Source organism: Aythya ferina (genome assembly GCF_964211825.1).
Source record: "Aythya ferina genome assembly, chromosome: 4".
Lineage (NCBI taxonomy): Eukaryota > Metazoa > Chordata > Aves > Anseriformes > Anatidae > Aythya > Aythya ferina.
The window spans coordinates 12945995-12967612 of record NC_140300.1 but is presented as its reverse complement, the minus strand read 5'-3'; the positions used below and the strand labels follow the sequence as shown (position 1 = coordinate 12967612).

Below are 21618 nucleotides of genomic sequence, written 5' to 3'. Positions count from 1 at the left end.
ATCTTTAAGGTTCACTGATCCACACACTGACGAAGCACACATCACTGTCATCTCTATGGAGAAGCCATGGACTTCATCTGCAGATCAGGCCAACAACTGTGGATGCATGCATCCCCACACCGACCCCACATTGTGCCTACCTGTTTATTGGTCATTGCCAAATTTTGATCAACCTTCAGCAGCTCCACATCCCTTTGCTCCAGCTCAAAAGCCTGAAGCAAAGTTCTTGCTCTTATCTTGGGCAGAGCCAAGCTGCTGTCCACCTGAGAAAAGCAGCAGTGGAACTCTTGTCTCATTTTAAGCAATTCCTCTTCGGATAGTGAAAGGGGCAAACTTAGAAGATGCCTGTTAAAAGAAAAAAACAAACAAATGAACAAACAGCAAAACAAAACAAAACCAACAACAAAAAACAAACAAACAAAAAAAAAAAAAAAAAACAATGAAAGCTGTTTGCTGTTCAGTGATACAGACAAAATTTAAAAGACATGCACAAGAATACTTTACAGAACCGTGATCATCATTCTTTACATTGTGCATAAATCAGTTATTCATCTCACATAGGACTGAGCTGCTCAGAATGTTTAAAATATCCATGAGTATACCTTAAATTCCAAGTACAGTACTTCCTTGACTGTAAAACATCATTTTCAAAAGGAAACACATTTGGAATAAAAAAATATAAAAATACAAATTTGAGCAAACTTCTTATGTACGGAATTATTCTACCACTTCAGACAATACAAACCCTGAATTTAGGGCTGTTAGGGCTGTAATCAAGACAAAGACTTCCTGTAAAGCCTCCCTGTGCTGTTTCTCAGCACTTAGCAGACCAAGCTACTGTATTATAAACTCATATATGTCATCTGCCCCATCACCAAGTGGTTTGACCTATTCTTTGTAAAAAACCTTTTATCAGTCTGAACAACATGGATTATATTTTAAGTTTAAATCACTCAAAAAGTTCCTATTTTGTCAAAGGAAGGTTCTCAACACAGAAGTCCAGGGAACTATTCCTCAGGCCAAGGTGACGTTGACTTAAAATTAGAATGCTCTAAAGCCTAAATTCATCTTCCATTTTTTGACTAACCTGAGACTATATTCATGTTCTGATCTTGTGACTGAAATATTTAAGAGTATTTCATAAAAGTAGTTTAACTTTTCTTTTGAACAATTTCTTTCCCAAAAATGCATTTGCATTAAAAGCATGAACATCACTTTTTTTTTTAAAGTAGCTTATTATTATTGTATTATATTATACTGTATGTTCCATTAAGACTGAAGCTTTAATTCAACATATTATTGTTATACAGTACCTCATAGTTGCACTAAAATATTCCTGGGTTTAGAAATCCTGCATCTAAATAGATCCTATTTCTGTTTACTGATTCAGCAAAGTACTGTTACATCCTAAACTAAAACATTTTAATATGCTGTAAAGTTTGCACCTAAAAAAATTAATGCAGTATTACTCCAAATAAGCATTTCCATTATACTTACCATTTCTCATGTTGTCTTAAGACATTCATTAGAAGAAAATCAAGTGTGTGTGTGTATGTATGTGTGTGTGTAAAAACTGCAAATCACAATTTTGTAAAGTCTATATTTAATAAGGACTTTCAGCATTGAAAAAAAAGTCTTCACAGGAACTTTGGAGTAACTTATCTCTTCAGTAGCAACAGAAATGAAAAGCTATCAGTCAAAATAATTCTTCGTGAAAAATAGCAGATGAGAACACAAATGAAAGAGCTGGAAACTGTGATAGAAATCTCAAATTCGACAGTGGACTGAACATAAAGTGACAGATTTTAAGAGACTTTTGGTAGAGTAGTTGCATAATGCTGCAGTTTTTGTATGTATTTGCCAGTATTTTACTGGAAAAAACAATCAGCTTACTATTGCAGTAAACAGATAGCATCTAACAATACATCAGGTGACACTGCAGACTAGAGCACAATTATCATGGAATCATAAGTTATAAAAACGAAAGACTTTCTGGGTCATACAATCCTTGTTCTTGCAGGTCTGTTCTCAGCAACATATTCAGAGATAATAAAACAAGTTAGAAGATACACTGGAATAGCTTATAGAAAAAGTATTTAAAATGCTGAATAAAGTACAAGGACTTTGAAATTAAAAACTAAACTATGACAGAAATGGATTTTTTTCCTCTAACAAAGCAAGCATGCAATGGGCAAGGTTTCTTTTCCTATTTCTTTTATGTGGCCTTACACTGTGCAGCAGAAAAACTTACAGAGATGCTGTCAGGACAAAACTGCCTGAGCAAAACTGTTTTACTTTAAAGAAGAGGTATGAAGCAGCTTGGGGCCTCGGCATCAGCAGCACTTTGTCAGCACGACAGATTGGCCAAGTCTGATGTGTGTATCTCTTGAACCACAGAGGTACGCTACTGTGCTGTATATTTATGAAATATGTAGAAATGTTTCTGTAAAGCATAAAATTAGCACCTGATGGATAAGGCTTGACTTGTATCTGGAACAAATGTATCAAAATTGAGTGCAGGGCTCATTAGGCCTGACATAGTAAATGACATTTGCAAAGTGTTGGACCTCTGAGAACAAACCCAAGAATAATAATGAAAGATGCACAAGTGACACCTGGTACAAAGTGAAGTGAAGTATAAAAATATCACTCCACCTTTCGTTTTCAAAAATTCTGTTTCCTGGAAACTCTACTGAGGTGTCAGACTGTCAGTGCATGTTGCTGGCTCTGCAGGGCCTGAGCACTTGTGAGAAATCAATTCCCAGGTGCTTGACATATAATTGATCATTAACAATTACATTCAGACAGGTATGACAACTCCTAGCTCATCACTGTTTACAAGAATAACTAAGAAAAAGGCATAGAGATACTTGCATGAATACTGATTGCTCCCAACTCCTTATTTTTTTTTGTTCCGAAAGTCTAGCTTCCAGTTCTTGGCTTAGTTTTTGTCTTGTGAGCTGCAGCAACTCTTCAGCGACCATGCTCTTTTCATGTTCTTCCCTTTCAAGCTGTTCACGTTTAATAATGATCTCTTTTTTATGCTCTTCTACAACTTCCAGCAGGAACATCTTTGGCACATTGAGCTTTACCAGTTCTTGTACAAATATTCCGTACTGAACACGCTTAAGCTCTTCAATAGTTTTCTCTGTTAGATTAAATATAAGGTCTTTCAGCTCTTCACTGGCCTCATTATCAAGCTTTTCAGTAAGTTCTTCAAATTCAATGGCATGATCATTCAGAAGATTTTTCCAGTGGCTCAGGTACTGAGTGACCTCCTTAGTGGTTTTGAAGGGGTCCCCAAGTGACAGCTGCTCCTTTCGATGCTCTTTCTGCTGATTCATTTTTGAAAAGAGGAACAAGATTAAGAAGGAACAGCCCTCAAATTCCAGCTCTTTAATTACATATTGCATAGCAAAGCAAAGTTTCTACTTTTGGTTTTGAGTGTTCTTGAAACTACTTTTCAGCATCCAGAGACTAACTTAGTCCTCGACATGATGGCTTTGTGTGCATCAAGCAGGCCTATGATAATTTGGATTATTGATAGAAGGGCTAACACCTAAAAAAAAGTATAACCTTGTGGTTTGACATAGTGACAAACAGCTGAATTGTAATAATCTGGCAGTGTTCCAGAAGTAACAAATCAATCAAATAAATACCAATGAAGAAGAAGAAAAATTTTTTTTTGTTGTTTTTGATTTTCTCCTTCTTACAGCAAGCAGCAATTTCACCAGAAGGCTAAACCAAAGCTACCTATACTGAGAATAAAGACAATAAAGATGGAAGTCTCCATCTTTATGCCTATTGTCCCTCTTTGCAGTGACATCTGTTAAAGAGTAGAAAAACACTGAAACACATATGAGGGTAGGAAAGCTCTGCAGGAGGATCTGGATAGGCTGCACCGATGGGCTGAGGTCAACTGCATGAAGTTCAACAAGGCCAAGTGCCGGGTCCTGCACCTGGGGCGCAATAACCCCAAGCAGAGCTACAGGCTGGGAGAGGAATGGTTGGAGAGCTGCCAGGCAGAGAAGGACCTGGGAGTGATGGTGGATAGTCGGCTGAATATGAGCCAGCAGTGTGCTCAGGTGGCCAAGAAGGCCAACGGCATCCTGGCTTGTATCAGGAACAGTGTGACCAGCAGGGCTAGGGAGGTGATCGTCCCCCTGTACTCAGCTCTGGTGAGGCCACACCTCGAGTACTGTGTTCAGTTTTGGGCCCCTCGCTACAAGAAGGACATCGAGGTGCTTGAGCGGGTGCAGAGAAGGGCGACGAAGCTGGTGAGGGGCCTGGAGAACAAGTCCTACGAGGAGCGGCTGAGGGAGCTGGGCTTGTTCAGCCTGGAGAAGAGGAGGCTCAGGGGTGACCTTATCGCTCTTTATAGGTACCTCAAGGGAGGCTGTAGCGAGGTGGGGGTTGGCCTGTTCTCCCACGTGCCTGGTGACAGGACGAGGGGGAATGGGCTTAAGTTGAGCCAGGGGAGTTTTAGGTTAGATGTTAGGAAGAACTTCTTCACTGAAAGGGTTGTGAGGCACTGGAACAGGCTGCCCAGGGAAGTGGTGGAGTCACCATCCCTGGAAGTCTTCAAAAGACGTTTAGATGTAGAGCTTAGGGAAATGGTTTAGTGGGGACTGTTAGCGTTAGGTCAGAGGTTGGACTCTATGACCTTGAGGTCTCTTCCAACCTAGAAAATTCTGTGATTCTGTGATATCCCACAAAATGTAAAAATTAATCTCACTTAATTTTGGTCACCTAGAGATATATCACCTAACCCAATGTAAAGAATCTAATGTAGTTTTTCCTACATCCCTTAGGCAGAGTTTTGTAGTTGACCTGCAGGAGTTTTAACTGTGTAATAAAAACCATTTATGTCCCAGCCAGAAAATCCACAGAAAACAATGACTGCAACAGATCTGTGACATCTGCCTCACTGATTCCAGAACCTCAGATGGTCTTTTGCCTGTCTGCACAGAGGTTTGTAACACCTCCCTGGAACAGGTACAACTAATTAGATAGGCTTCATGAGTTTCTCTACTTAGGTCAATTTCTTGCATTTTTTAATTTTTATTTTTTAAAGAACAGCTGTTAATATCTGAATACTTAACACAGCAAATGGTGGCACACAGATAAAAAGAACAGACATTATTTTCATCTGCGCTCCTGGCAGCGTTGACCCCCATCCTAAGAACTACACTTTACTTTCCAACTCATTCAATTTCTTCACGTTAAGCCTTGTGAAAATAAATATACTGAAAATAATTACCTTTTGCAGCATTTCCCGCCTTCGCTTGATAATGAGTTTCTGATGAAGCTTTTGCTTTTCTTGTTTCAAATCATGATCAAATTTCTGCTTAACAGAATTAATTTCAGTCTCAGCTCGATCCAGCAGAAGTCCCAAATGACTTTCAGGTAGATGACCTGCTCTGTAATAATAGTGTCTGAAGTCTGTTATCCTAAATTCTTATGAGCAAAAGGATATTTGAAGTAATTAGTACCATTCAAAGGCTCAACAAAGTAGCCACACAGAAAGATCTTTTTTTTTTTTTTTTTTTAGCAGTAATATCTGGGGAGACTCAAAGAAACAAGTGGATAATAGATAGTCATAATCTCAAAGATGAGTGCAAAATGAAGGCAGTTTGTGAGAGTAGAATGAAGGTTTATAAAGAAGGAATGTGAAGAAGGAAGGAAGGGAAGGCAAATGCAAAACTAACTACATATCAGTTAGTAATGTAATCAAAATTCAAATGAGACATTTTAAACCTTATATATTATTTAAAATATTTATATTTTTCATTTAACACCACTGGAATGCAACTCTGGATGTCCTTTCTAAATCTTAGTTAGAAACAATTTTCTCTTTTAAGGATGTAATTTACCCAAATAAAAGCATTTAAAAATTATTTTAAAGATACAAGGCAGCCATATCCACGAACAGACTTAAATTCACATTTTCTATTGCATTTAAATCAGAAAATTTTTAAACATTTCCAGTTACCAGTGAAATACAATACTCCGACAGCGCAAATCCTCACTTATTAAGCGCACAGAACTTTCAAATTGAAGTTTAGGACAATGGTCTACCTCCAGTTGCTGTACTACTTAACATCAAAGAGTAAGCTAAATCCCAATCTTAGCTAATTAGATAGCATAACAGTTAAGAAAATCTCCCTCTCCATAAACTCAAATTGAACTTCTAAAATTTCCCACTATCCTATTTACACCAGAATTTTCCCAAATCTTTCTCAGAAAACAGAAGAATAAATGAAAATCTTAATGCAGTCATACAAGGCTATTGGGCATTTTTAACTTACAATTTTTAATATTAAGCACAGTGAGCTTCCAGAATCGTAAGACATGAACATTATTCACAGAGCTTGGATTCAAAAAAAATTTTGCAAAATCTCTGAAAATCAAGACATTAATACGTTGCTCTTCCAAGTCCCCATTCCAATATAATACCTAGCATAAATAATAAACTAGAGAAGTGGCTAAAGCTCACAATCTACCACCACAATCCTTTTCCAGAAAGTACAGGATCTTGTTCTATTTGTTGATACTGTCATAGCTTTATTCCAAGCAAAATCTTCAAAATACAAGCTAAAAGAAATAACGCAGGAGTTCTACATCTTAGCTTGTTTGCAGGCACTGCAATAGAAATGTGGTATCCAGATTCCACAGTTCACACCTCTCCATCTACTGCTCAAGCATCTGTGGGTATCTGAGTAGGCCGCAAAATATCCCCTGCGTACTGAGAGTGCTGGAAAGAAACTCTGAGCTGCTTTATTACACAGTTACGTCAACCAGACAGGGTTTTCTTTTACAAAGGTTTCTTCCAACATCTGCTGATTTTTTCTGATCTTCTACAGAAGGCAGATTAAAATACCTCTCAGTAACTTGAGAGCATCATTCACAGATCTTCTGGCAAAGTCATTTTTGCCTTGAAAGCAAATAATTTCAGTGTTGTGTCCAAAAAAACCCCAACAATAACAGACTCAACAGCACCAAGTTTTCTATCTATATTTGTTAGCTCTAATACCTCCTTTCCGTCAAGCCTAAGGCAAAAGATTAGTGAATCAAAGGTAGATTTATTATAGTGAGAAAGTAAGGTAAGGTAATAACCAAGATATTATTTTTAACACCTTCAGCCTGCCTTGTGTTGAAGAAATAAACTCAGCCTTGCTGTATCCAATTAAAATCCCTGTCTGGGGCAGTGAAAGGGGCTGCAATAGAAAAAGATGGATGTGTCAGAACCATCCCACAAATGAAAAATTTCAGAAGAGCCATGTTGATGATACTGAACTTCAGCTACTTCAGGATTTCACCCACTGGGCTGGCATATTGCCATCACAATTGAGGTGTCATCACAATAATTCAGGACAATAAACCCCTTATACAGAAAATAGCTAAAAAAGCTTTATACTGATGCATTACCACTGGATGCGTTCACTTTCTAATGCCTAGTTCCTGAAAGGTCCCGCAGGACAGATTGGAAAACTACTTTGGTTATATCAAGATCTGCACAAATGAAGAATATTCACAAGAATAAGAGACCAACATAAGATGTTTTGCTTTGATCTTTTATGTCAAAGATAATCAACTGCCTACTTTAAAACAGTTCACAAGAAATGCTTGAGGCCTCATAAATATTACAATTTTCAGAGAAATTTATAAAGGAGCTTGAATTGTTCATAACTAGTGAATCAGCAGAACTGGAGTAAGCTTTTTAGGAGACCAAAGAAGAAATTAAACTTCTCGTGAGAGTGCCGATACTCACTAAAGAACAATACAACATGCTACAAATGCTGTAGTTTAAAAATGTCACGAACCTGGCACCTCTGGGTATACCCGGAAAAACATCAGGCTAAATATTGCCTCAAGTATCACCTTTTGACTCATTTATTTGTTAAGGGAAAACACAAAACCCCTAGCTAGACAACCCTACAAATCTATAATTACCATCTGAATTTTAGAACTTGCTTTCCTGTGTTTTGGCATTGCAGCTCAGACTTGCTTTCCAAACAGCACTGCGTACACACAGCCAGTCCTAACAAATGGGATATTTTATTTAACTGCTATCTTTAGAAAGCTCAGCTTGAAAACTGCGGCTGCCTTACTTCATTTAAAATCTTCACAAATCTCCCTGGAATTGTTTTGTCTTGGTTTCATTTTGCTTTTTATAACCTTTATTTCTGGCTATACACAATCTTTTTCATGTTAATTTTGAATTGCCTTTCTACCTGATGAATTCTAAACATCCTCTCTCCTTATCATTTATTTGCTGTTATATGTATTCCTCATTTCTGTTTACCTGTGGTATATTAGTTTCTCTTCTCAATATAAATAGCTCTGCATTTCTGCATGCCATTTTTAACTGTAAGTTTAAGAACCAATGTTACGCATAACAGACTAAGACAGACCTGTGTTTATATTTAGACAAGCAAATTCAATGCTAATATGAAACTTAAGAGGGTATTATGAATACAAATTTAAAGTACCAAACCATCAAACCAAAGTATATCTGCTCAAATTGTAACGCACCAAATTGTAAATATTCCCCAAATCAGTTCAGAGTTAAAAACTGAAATCTAAGCCTTCCTAGCACATACTTCCTCTGGGTTTATACAAGGATATTTCAGTCTGCTTGTAGAAGAAAGTCTAGCAAATAATTTGTATTACTAGATTCTGGAGCTTTATAATCTCAACATCTAAAGAATAAATAATGTAACAGTTTGGCCAAAATTTGCCTGAATGGAATTCATGCCCTAGAAGGTATGGGAAGTTACAGGAAAATAAGTAGTTCTATACTCAAAAAATCAGATGGGATTTCTTCTCTACAAATGTCAACTACCGACATGTTTTCTTTGTCTGCAGAGTACTACCACTCTATAAAGTTTAAACAGAGAGTAATACAGAATTTATTTTTCGTCATGTTAACGATGCTTTAAGGGAGAAGAGGTTGATTGTTTTTGCAGAGGGTTTGGGTTATTTGTGTGCAAGCATCCCTCCCATTAAAATATATTTCTGGGGATGAGATCTACAAGGTCTTGAATTACTAATACTGGATATTTCCTCTCCATTCTGTTATTAATGTTTTTTGACTATTAAGTGCAGCAACAGGCATACAACTATTTTTTCAGCTTGAGAAGTCCCTGTTGTTCATTTCAATTATTTGATCCATGGATGCAGTGGTTGTACAGAAAAGAGTTTCTCGTTAAGGCTCTTCACATAGCGACATCTGTGAAAACATCTCAGAACATTTCTTATATAATCCAATTCTAAAAAGAAGCATGAACTGATGGAAAGGAACTCTCTGTGGAAGATGTGCCTAAATTGTATTTCCTATGCCAAGAGATTTATTTTTGTCTTTGAGCCACACAGCTGCAGATTTTAGCAAAACAGGCAAAGCAGTGCAAGCATACTGGAAGAACCTCTCTCTGATCAACAAAATCTTGAGGCTAAACTTAGAGTATGATTCCAACATGGCAGCAAACAGGAGAAATAAGAAGATTAGCAAGCAAAGGTTAAAAAAATAGGTAAATTAGATTATCATATCAACAGATGCAATATTTGGTAATTTTTAAACTGACTATAAAACGGACTTAAAAAAACAGTTGAGATATTTACCTTTCCATCTTATTAATGAGCGCTGATATCTGGGTTGCTGCTGCATTTATAAGAGTAGAAGCTTGAGAATCCATTAACTGTACCGTACTTATAAGATACTCTCTGTAAGCAAATCTTCTATTCAGATGGTATTTCTTGCTAGCTTGCAAAAAATCCATTAACTCTTCAATGTCTTCCTACAGGAAGGAATGCAAACAAATATATCTAATTAGATGTAATATTAATTTCAACTAACACCTATGGTTATCAGGCCAAATTTGTTCATTAATAGCAAAAAGGTAAAAATCTCTTAAAGTTAAAAAAACAGTGAGCTTATATATATATATATAAAATACATAATACATATACATTTATATGTATATGTATTTATATATATATATATAATATAATATATATATTACATATATATATAGTGAGCTTATATATATATATAATATATATATTACATATATATATAGTGAGCTTATATATATATATATATAAGCTCACTATATATATATGTAATATATATATTACAACATACGTACGTTGTGTAGATATCTAAATGTCCATAATGATAGCTATATATTTTTGAACTTTATTCCTATGAAAATTAGTTATAACAAGTGCTAACATATGGATAATACCTTCTATATATGAGTGCAGATATTTCCCTGACACATTTCATAAAAGTTACTGTGGATTTGGATTCTGTCATTAAGTTAGGAATGAAGCTGTCATCCTATTACCTGTATTTTAGAGTAATCTTGCACTAATGTTTTAGCTGCTTCCAGTTTCAGTTCTCCCTTTAAGGTAGCATTTGTTATCTGTGTAAAAAAGATGTTATGGAGCTCCTTTCTCTGGGAAATAGCCAGCTGTCTATAAGCTTTTGCAAAATATTCCTCCTGCTTTACCAGAAGGAACCTCTTCAGGTGGTCCTGCTCCAGCCTGTGAAGTCTATCCAGAAGAGTTCTGTATTCAACAGCAGGCTGCAGAGTAGAGAAAAATAAATAAATCTGCAGTGATATTCAGTATTCAACATTTTTTAAAGTATCAGTGCTACTAGTTCATGTGTATTTTATGCATACTCTGATTACTGTCATTAGAGGTTTGAATGCAGACTAATACTAAAACAATGTACGCTTCCCACGTTTTTCATCTGTTGGAATTATGGGTTGCACAACAGTCAGTTTGTAATCCAGGTAACACTTCTGAGGCTTTGTGAAGTCTTTTTAGAATATACATGAAATAAATTTCTTGTGTTTCATCAATACTGAAATCATATTAAAATTGAATAGACTTCAAAAATTCAGAAAAAAAAACAAGAACAATAAGTATACATTTTGAAAACAATGTAAATTAGAAAAAATACTCTACTGCAAATCTTTAAAAGTTCTTATTATCAGTGACCTACTTTATCTATTGGTTTCTACAAATTAATCCAAGAGCACCACTTTAGAGTTACAACAATGGTGCAAAATTAAATAGCAATTAATTTAAAAGCCTCTTCACAAGAAATACTTTCTCATAGTTCTCTAGTAAGAACTATCATATTCATAGTTTTAATCTCAGATGGCATAAACTCATTTTAGAATCAAAAAATACATGTCCCAGAGAGCAAAGGATGTTTCTAATGTCAGCAGAGCTACTAAACGGTAGGCTTGTTGGTCTTGTTCTGAATTTTGTTCTATTTATATGGGGTGAACTGTCCTCTGCACTGAGCCCCCCCACAGGTCACATCTTTTTCCCAAGTGATGCATTGCAGGCAGCAAACAATGAATCCAAAAGGGTAGGGAATATACATTGTGTTTTGACTGAAAAGGGTGAACATGCTGCTGCTGCTGCAGCTGTTTTTTACTGTTGTTTTTCAGATGTCACCCACTGGCACGAGCTCAAGTGTGAGCCATGCCTAGCTCTCCAGCATCTCCTTTTGGGCCAGGTTCCACAGGAAGTATTAAAACAAATTCCTTCATAGATCCTGGTGCTTTTTGCTACGTTCTCTCAGAAAGAATAATTACTATAACAGTTTTAGGGGAGAAAGGTGGATAACAGGACATAAGTAGATGAAAAATGCATGAGGACAAGAATTGGACTGGATTTAATTATTTCACTGATTGTTAATATTCAGGATTTCTAATATAAACCAGATTGAAACAATATCAAGTATATTTTGTGCAAAGAAAAACTGCTGGAATAAGAGCATATTTAGTGAGAGTTCACTGGAGTCACAATCTAAAATGAGCTGGAAACCCTAAAGAAGTTCAGCTGGCTTTCATAAGTCCACCAGCTTTCTCCACATAACAGCCTGATAAATTAAAGTTCTTCCAGAGAACCTCACCATACTATAGTACCTTTGATGGGTACCCTCAGCAAAACACTTTTCTCTAAACTATTCTTATGAATTGTCATGAAGTCCTTAAGAATTATAGGTACATGGTATGCAAATTATCAAGCATTTTTTACAGAATGCCAAAAACTTTTGTCTACATAACAGTATACATAAGAATGTGTAAGGAAATATACTGGTGTAACAGAATCTATTCCAAACAAAGCTTATTTTGTCTCTATAACCCAAATGAATCAGACAGCTGGAAATTCAAAAGTGACACATCCAATACCCACGCATCCACTTGCACATCCAGAAACGAATCCCCACTGGTAAATAATGAACTGTACTATTTATTCCCATAAGTCATCCTAATAAACTGAGTTACAGACAAGCATGACACACTAACTTGGGTATGTTAGCACTTTAAGGTTACAGAGGTAGAATGTTCAAAACCTAGCAGAATTCCCTCCAGACACAAAGGGAAAAGGAAAAAGATCAGCCCATTTTATTGTAAAAAATTTATTATACTTGAAAGATGTCATTGAAGAACAGAGCATGATTTTGCAGATAGGATGCTGGACCAGAGGATGTTAAGACTTAGGCACTACTTCCAACTAATGACTACCTATGAAATCCCAGGCAATACTACCCATTCAGAAAGAGATCTTTGGATGAAAGGAACACACATAAGCATTAAGCTTTTACTTACGCAGAGCCTCTTAACTTGTAAAGAATTTTTTCTGTCGGAACACAACTTATCTCTCTGTTCCCCAGAGCCTATTTTCAAGAGAAGTCCACTACCTGCTTTGCATATAGACTGTTGTTTGTGCCTTCACTTGGTCTGGAAGAAACCAGCCTTTCGTGGAGCTTATATTTATATTCTTATTTTGAATGAAACTAAAATTTTGGAGAATTTTTACCTAGATTGTTAAGGTGTATGATGCAGATAAGGTTTATGATTCTGCTCTGAATGTGCAATATACTTTACACAGTGTCTGACTGGAGCTCTTTGGAATTGCTACCATACAAAATAACAAATAATAATACACTACTTTGCAAGGGGGCTAGAAGTGACTATGCAATAAATAAATAAATACAAATCAGGGTAACAGTAGCCTTTTGTTTTCAAGTGTCATTGATACTCTTGATATAATTTCATTTTCCTGGAAAATTAAAACACACAGAAAATGTCTATTCAATCACTCTATTTATCAAATCTGATTTTCTGAACATTTTTAAATTGTCTTAGTCTTCTAAGAGAACAACTCAGCCATCCTAGTCTAAAAGAGAAACCACCTACATAAAACCACATCATGCAAAGTATCTTGATTTACCTTTTCATTCACTTTCTTCATTAATTCTTCAGCTTCTTCATTTGCAGCTCTCTCTTTTTGGCGTTGAGCCTCCATTTTCTTCCTAGTTTCCAGATTACATTCAGCTGTGAAAGCCACGACCTTTCTTTCATATTCTTCCTGTATCTCCTTCTCCATTGCTAGAAACTGTTTTTTAAAAATTGAATTCATCCTCTTCTCCACATGAGGAAAGAGGCTGTGACTTAAGACCATGTTCTTCATCATGATAGCAATCACTTCTTTACATATTTGCATTCGATATGCCTCCAAATCAGCATCTGCCCGAGTCAGGCTGGCAACCTCCAAGCTGTAGAAAGGCAATGGGGATTGTTTAAAATCTCAGACAGGTAATTTCTACTATAAAACTAGGATAAAATAAGTCTAGAGACTTATTCAATGCTGTGTAACTGAGAATGGCAGTAAAACAAGTGCAGAAATATCTCAGCACATGAGTTTACTAATCTTGATAGTAATCATTCATTTAAAAGTAGAGTGAACTGATTCCTAGTAAAGTAGCTTTAATGATATATGTATGTATACATACACTCCTGGTTTAGACTGAAAAAGGAAAAGCTTTACTTTAGAACACAAAACTTTCTCTCAATTTAGAAGCAAACAAAAACCTCCAACAAAAAATAAACCTATGTTGGGAAGCACACACTGCAGATGAAGTATTTGAATGGACTATAAATTTTGCTGACTCTGTAAAACAGTTCTAAACTCACTGACCCATCCATATTAATGCATTACTGGTTTGTGTTCTCCTTTGGTATATTTCCTTCCCTGCAGGGAAGAGGGGAAAGTGTTTTGATTATGTGCTGATATAAACAAATTAAAGAAGCTGAAAAAGCTGATCTCTCATTAAGAGTAACAGAGTCCTAGAAAGACCATTTTTTTTTTCTTATTAAACAAAATGCAGTAAATGAATACAATCTCACTTATCTTTATTTTAATAGGAATGACACTCTCATTTCATAAAATACTTATTTATTGTAATTTCTGTAGCTTTGCCTACACTTGATTCAGTCAGTATTGGAGAGCTAGACAGTTTTTGCCCTCATATGCCACCTCATATGAACACACAGCACTCTTGCTTCTGTGTGTAGATTAAGTACACAGTAATTTTGGGGGACCTAAAAAATACACTATTAAAAACTTAAATCCATTCTTTTTTTCTTCAGTTAGGTTAAATAATTGATTTATTCTGCACCCAGACTAAATTTCAAATCTCACCTTTTTGTTAATTTTTCCTTATCTAAGAAAATTAAGTTTAACTGAAAGTCAGTGATATACTATTACTACCCCTCTGTTAAACATGAGAGATTTATTTTTCCCATTCAGAAATCAATATGATGTAATTAAGTTACTTTCTTACCATGACTCAAATTCTCTCCAAGTATTTAAGAGGTAACAGATTAAGTTTTGTTAGTTAATCATAAAGAAGCAGAGAGATATTTCTGTTGCAGTCTCTCAGAAGCCCAGCAGCACACTGGTGATGCCCATACTTTTCTTGCTCATCACCTGCAGGGCTCCCTGTTGCATCTGCAAAAGTAATAGTGGAACAGAGGTCCTTTCCTCCTGATTTTTTCTCCTATATAGGAACAGGAATCAGACACCTGTGCCTGAAACAGTTTGTGCCTGAAACATCCTTCACAGTAATTTGAAGATCCTGTAAGAGCTAATATTTTCTGCAACACCCCCAAGAAAGCACAACAATCCAGCTTCTATGTGCAGCACGCAGGTGGATACTGCAGAAGAGCATCTGCAGGTACACAGCCTTCCTGGGGGGTGGTAGAGGAATGGCATAGCTACACCCACACTGACCATGGTCAAGTCCCCCAGGACACTGACACGCTCCTTCTCCTTGGGGAGAGTCCTTCTTGCTCCAGCACAGTGGAAAAGCCACAGAGGACAAATGATGGCAGGGTCAAGGAACAGGATGCCAAAGCAACAAAGCAAGCACTTCAAATTGGCAGCACAGGTATGTATTTCTGTCTCAGTCTTCTCTGTTTACAGAAGACCTAGGACACTTGCTGACGTAACCAGCTAGTGCTAAGCTGTTTACCTAAGACAAGTTTTACTTACCAACTTTTAAAAAGTAAGTATATCAGTTTCATGCAAATGTACTTAAATAAAAAGGATCCAAAAAGCGGGATCTATGCTATAACATTTCCCTAATGACTGTCCCAATTAATTATTAGCCTGCAAAATTCAAGCCACTAGAGTTATATCTCTGAATTCCTGTTTCAAGTCTAGTAGCTCTATTTTAACTGAAACATATCATCTGTCTTCTGCAAGAAATAGCACATCTAGGTTTTCAAGCATTCCCTAATAGAGAACCAAAAAATATTTCACTTTCTAATTCATTTAAGGCCTAAGAATGGTCGCCTTATCCTCAGCTTGAATTTGACTAGTTTCTGCTTCCAACTATCTTTGCCTGCTGGAATTCCAAATTCATTAGTCACTATTTTTCTCTTCATTTGTGCACCAATATATGGTGCTCACAGTACTCCATAACCCTTTCTTATTGAAGTGTGAAAGACTGAATATTCCTTAACTCTCTCACTGGAAGGCAACACCCTGCAGTTCCACGGTGTTGATACACAGCTGGTAACACAACATTCATTTCTTAACCCATATGCAAGATTTTTTTCACCATGCTTGGAATAAAAATTAAACCATTCCTCATCCACCTCCTTAGTAGTTTTATGGTCTTCTTCAGCACTGACAAGAACAAAAACCAAAACCAAACACCATCACAATATTTTCTGTTGTTATCTTTCCCTGAGTCTTCCCATGGCACTTACTTTCTTCTTTTCCCTGTGAATCGTTACAGATTAGACCTGATTTCATTCCAAGCAAGATTTCCATGATCCTTTCTGTCTACAGAAAGAACTATGGTGCCCAAGTAATTCTGTTCCTCAAGATCATGATGCCAAAAGCAGAACGAGCAATAGGTACCTGGGCACCTGGCACTTGCCTGTCATCAAGAGTGTGATGAGGCTTTTAAAATCATGGGTGTATTTAATCTGTAATTCTCACCCTTCATTTCCCTGGCAGCAAATCTGTGAAGAAGAAAACGAAGCAGAGGAAGCACATGAACAGTTCCACCAATCCAAGGTTAATAACACAGAAAAAAAGTAATTAGAAGCCATACTTCTCCCATGTCACATCCTGGCATACAGCAGTTTTTTTTTTTTCAGTGGAAGCTGAAGAAAGGCTGTGTCTATAAAAACTTGGAATCTACCTTACAAGTGATGTGCTCTGCTTCTGGTTTGCTTCCTCCACAGTAGGCTGAAGGAAAGCCTACCACATGTGCACCTTACCTCAAACTCTCACACCAAATGAGATATGTGTCGAGTATTGAGGGCAGCCCTGATCCTTAGCAAGCAGCATCAATATAGTCTTGGAGTCTAAGACATCAACATGCAGTCTTTGACCTACTTCTTTCAATTTTTGACACTAACAGCCAGTAAAAAACAGGAATCTTCTACATACAATAAAACAAATGTTTTCAGACACAAGTCTCCCAGCAGAACAATGCTTACAATCATCCAGATTAAATGTGCAATAGTGACTCATAGGAAAAAAAAAAAAAATATCATAACCTGACATTGTGCATCCCGAGACCAAGGTAGATTTAATAAGTTGCTTTAAATGATCTGCACTTTTCCTGTTACAGCAATTCATGCTTAAAAGTTCTTGTATCTCTTCCTAAGCATATTCAACATAATAGTAACATGAAAGCCAACAAAGTACAGTTAGCAGATGGCAATCTATTGATGAAACAGATCAAAGCTTCTTTTGGGCAAAGCATGCAGAGAAAGGATAAGGACAGGACAGCAGGTACATAATACAAAAGGGGAGTGGAAATGAGAAGCAAACAGACATAGAAAATGAAGCTGCAAACAGCAAGTGTAAAGATTTTTCACTCACTTGAAGAAGAAGAGTGTTTAAAGATCTGTCAGAGAAGATCTGGGAGGTGAGAATCCCAGATGCCAAACAGAGAAGCAGAGAGAGTGTCTGAACATCTGATGTCTTCCACAGACCTAATGAAAGAATACAGGAAAGCAACTAGAGTCAGGGAAGAAACAAGAATAGTTAATTAAAACAAAAAAAAAACAAACAAACAAACAAAAAAAAACCAACCAAACAAAAAAAAAAAATAAAGGAAAAGTTTTAACTCACTACAAAATAATTATGTCTAAGTTTTATTACCCAAATTAGAGTCCCTGAGAGGGAATTTTAAAACAGGAGAATTAATAGCTGCTGAATGGCACAGTCCTAAAATGAATTAAGTCCTTTTGGACACATTTTTAAATGTCTGAAGAGCTCATGAAGGTAAGAAACTACTGGGACACAATTTTCTGAATTGTAAAGGGAAAAGAAGCATCAAGCAATTTCCCCTTCAGTGATATTTTTCACCAGAACAAATCCTTCACTTTTTGAAAACTCATCTCTCATCTAGAAGTGGTACTCAATTAGTAACATACTACAACAGCATCCTGAGGAGACTGGAGCCCCGTGGTGGTGGTTTCTGTAAAGGCCTCCCTTCATGGTATGCGGTGTTCCCAAGGAGCATGCGATTTAAAGCCATTTGTAGATGGTTTGTGGCTCCACCATGCTGCACACATCACTGAAGCCATGAGCTGGGGTACCATGGTGTGATGGCCCCATCAGCTCCTGCTGGGGAGAGGAAGGCATTGGGGAAACAAAGCCCGTCCAGCTAGAGGGCACACTCTGAGGCCTGCATGTGGCACCGCACCCGCAGACACAATGTCAGAGGGCAAGCTGTGGCATGGAAGGGAAGAGGAAGACAAGAAAGAATGTTGTGGTCCATGTTGCCTTGTTACACTTCACAGAAGTGAAAATGGACAGGGAGAAACCCCTCTGGGGTCAGACAGGAAAATCACACAGCTGTGACTTCAAACAGCATCTTCCATTGCTGGCTTTAGTAACTGTAAGCAGAAAAAGCCAATTCCAGTATAATGGGCATCAAAGGCATTCAGCTGCAGATGTGGTTTGTTTCCTAAATCATCCATTTATTGATGGATTAATAATACAGTAAGTTGTGTTGTGTTGTTTTGTTTTTTTAAACAGGGGAACACTTTTATTACAAAAGCTCATGACTATACTTGAGATTTCCAACCCCCTAGAGTCAGACTATGAAGCATAGCAATGCTAATATTTTACAGAATCCTGGTTCTAAAACAGAAAGAAAGAGGAGAACAAAAATTAATCTCCTGGTGACCCTCTTGTGCTTTAAACACCACAGGAAATTGCATAACAACAAACACTGATCAACTACTGACACTATTATTTCATTCATTTCAGTGAACATAAAATTGCTGTATTGATGTGGCCCATTTGTGGTGGCATAGCTTGCTCCTTTCAGCCTCTCCCTTCCCTTCTTCCTCGCTCTGCTCATGCTTTCCAGCTGGTTTGAGTCACAAAAGAAACCGCAAACACTCTGGAGCAGGCATCTTACCTACACTGCACCATGATGAGGTGAAAATCTCTGCGAGAAACTAAAACTGCACTGCAGTAGAGGCAGATCTAAAGACATGAGGTCTAAATGGCCACCAACAGCTACCAAATGCCCAGAGCCAAATCTTCAGCCCTCCCGTGCTGGAGCAGGGTGTATTGCCTTGCCCATCTGCATCAGAGGACATCAGAAGATGCTTTGTGCTACACCAGTAGCAGTAATGGCCTGCAGCCAGCTTTGAACTGGGAGAGTTCATCCATCAGTCCTATTACACTTTACACAACTAAGCATAAACTCAGCACCTGAAATGTGAGCCTACAGAGAACACAGGACATCTCGTAAATAAATCAAATAGTTAAGGGACATGACTATTATCTAAGGATATATTCCCATGGATGAGTCATAGATTAAGTTTAGCTTTCCTAAAAAAGACTACATGCTGACAAACATAGAAATAAGATTGTCATGGTAGACAGATACAGATTTAAGGAAAAATAAAAAAGATGATAAGTTGAGCTGAGAGATCACTGTTTCTTCTTCAGAGAAAACTGACTCATGAAAAATTGCTGAACATGTAAGTACCAGATTTGGCAGCAGTTTCATCATCAAATTCTTTCAAGTTGCCACAGCAAGAGACCAGAGGTATTTCAATTCTTAAATTCTTTCTTTGCTTCCTCTACCTTATGAGCTACTTCCTATTACCTATCAAGCATTTGTGTTTCTCTGATGGGGGAAAAAAAAAAAAAAGATACTTTATGCATTTGTCAAGTTTATAACAGCACTTATAACACAGAACTACAAATGCAGGTTCTGGGGTTCATTCCATGTGTAGGTGCTTTATCTTACCGTTACATTTACGTGATTATTATTTATTTTTATATTCCTGCATTGTACACATTACACAAAAATAGAGCTCCCTCCAAAAATTCTAAAATTTCTGTTATACATTTTAAAAGTTATGAAGCACAGAAATTTAGCATCTCCATTTTTTGCATTAACAATACAATTATTTGTCACCATTTTCTATGGAGGAATATTCTTGTCTAGCTGCTATGACAATGTGATCTTTTTCTTCTTACCTTTCATTTGAATTCAGGTTTAAAAAACAAACAACAAAAACACATTGACTCTATAACAAATTAAACTGAGATGTATGGCAAAAAATTTACATTTAGAAAGAAAAGGTGATCTTCTAATATGGTAGTAAATTGTTTTTGACTTTTCTGTCAAGGATCCCTGGAAACATTTTGATCTTGTTCTCTAGTACATTGGCCTCGATGCCCTCTACCATCAGAAAAAAATAAGCTTCAGTGAATCCATATTACTTAGTGATCTGCCAAAATAATTGGCAGAGTTTATTGTGTATCAGCAATGAGGTTCAAGTTCAGCCAGAAATTCAGCTAGAGCTTTGCAAAATTCAAGTAAGCTGAGTTGTACAAAATGAAGATGAAAAAGAAAAGCTGTAGCAGTGGAAAAACATTTAAAGAAATAAAGTTAACTTTAAAATAGCTGTACCTTTTAATACTATGAGCATGGTCAGACTTCATCACATCGGACACAAAGCCAAACTGCTCAGCTATCTTCACACACTGTTCCAGATACACAGTAAAAGAGACCTACAACATTTTGCAACATGTGCTTCTAGTGCTTGCAACATTTGCATCTAGTGCTTATGTTAAATATTCAAATCATATAGCTTCTTCTCATTAGCATTCATTGCCAATGGGCCAATATTAGGGAATATACACAGTAAGGAACCTACTGAGAAGAGAAGCCAAACTATTTTGCTGCATAATGTGCATCAAGGATATGACTTACTAAGACTAAACTCACAGAAGAAGTAACTAAGAAGCTTTCTTATGAAATATTAAAAGTATGTTTTGTTCTCTAGCCAATTCTCCTGACATTGCAAACTGTCTACTCTCCAAAGATGTCCCTGTCCATAAATATTGAACACATGCTCCTAATGTATTTGCTAAACAATTTGGCACTGTCACTTCTTAAAAGACATTAACTAGCTATGAAGAGGACAAAAAATTCTGTGGCTCTTACTTTTCTGAGTAGTTTTCTCACTTGTGTCTGGACAATGGAACAAAACATCAGAATGATTACACCGGTTTACTATCACAGTGTAATTCAAAATGAATATATCAGTTACGTTGGCAAGTGTGTGTGTTCACCATGCAGAGAAAACGACACACAGCTACACTGAAGGAATTATCAAACTAGAATATACTTGCTGAATTAAAATATAAGCAAGATTTTGTTGGTTGAAATACCTGAAGCATCAACCCATCTCTAACAAAAGCCCATACACTTTTGCCTCTCTAAACAAAAAAAAAAAGCAGGATTATGACGTTGAAATTCATATTCAGTATACACATGACATGAAAACACTGTGTTCAAAATACAAGCTCAGTTCTTAGTATATTGCCACTCCTGCAAGACAAATCAATTCTCATCCCTTTATTCCTTACAGAACCATTCTGCTGGGTAACGTTAAATGCAAATAAATAAATAAATAATGCAATGTTGTTGAAAAAATGATTGTGTGACCACAATCAGTATAACTATAACATTTCATTCCAGCACAGAGTCCATTCTAATTGACTGCAATTATCTATTAATAAGTTACAAATGCACATTCTTTCTCTTGCCAGTATGTTTTGCAAAGCACTATCCTTAAAACAGATAATTCAGTAAAAATAAGGATTATTCTATTCTGTTTTTAGCACAGTTTGTTGTCAGAGAAGCCCCTAAGGCAATGGTACAGTGTTTTATCTTTGTCTTTCGAATCTGCTAAAAGCCTGGATAATGTACAACAGTTTATATATTAAAAGACTAAGATGAAA

The 21618-nt window shown here is 36.6% G+C and overlaps 1 protein-coding gene across 3 annotated transcripts in view; it reads right to left on the bottom strand.

Annotated features, from left to right (window-relative positions):
* EVC2 (EvC ciliary complex subunit 2) overlaps positions 1 to 21618 on the bottom strand; it is a 73738-nt gene that overhangs the window by 24292 nt on the left and 27828 nt on the right. For 2 of the 3 annotated variants that reach the window (XM_084516453.1, XM_084516451.1), the window contains exons 10-15: positions 13264 to 13588; positions 10350 to 10589; positions 9622 to 9797; positions 5261 to 5420; positions 2875 to 3335; positions 141 to 345 (exon numbers count right to left, since the gene is read on the bottom strand). In XM_084516453.1, coding sequence (XP_084372579.1) covers positions 141 to 345; positions 2875 to 3335; positions 5261 to 5420; positions 9622 to 9797; positions 10350 to 10589; positions 13264 to 13588 — 1567 coding nt within the window. The remainder of the gene's footprint in view (positions 1 to 140; positions 346 to 2874; positions 3336 to 5260; positions 5421 to 9621; positions 9798 to 10349; positions 10590 to 13263; positions 13589 to 21618) is intronic. The other variant, XM_084516452.1, reaches the window with a different exon arrangement.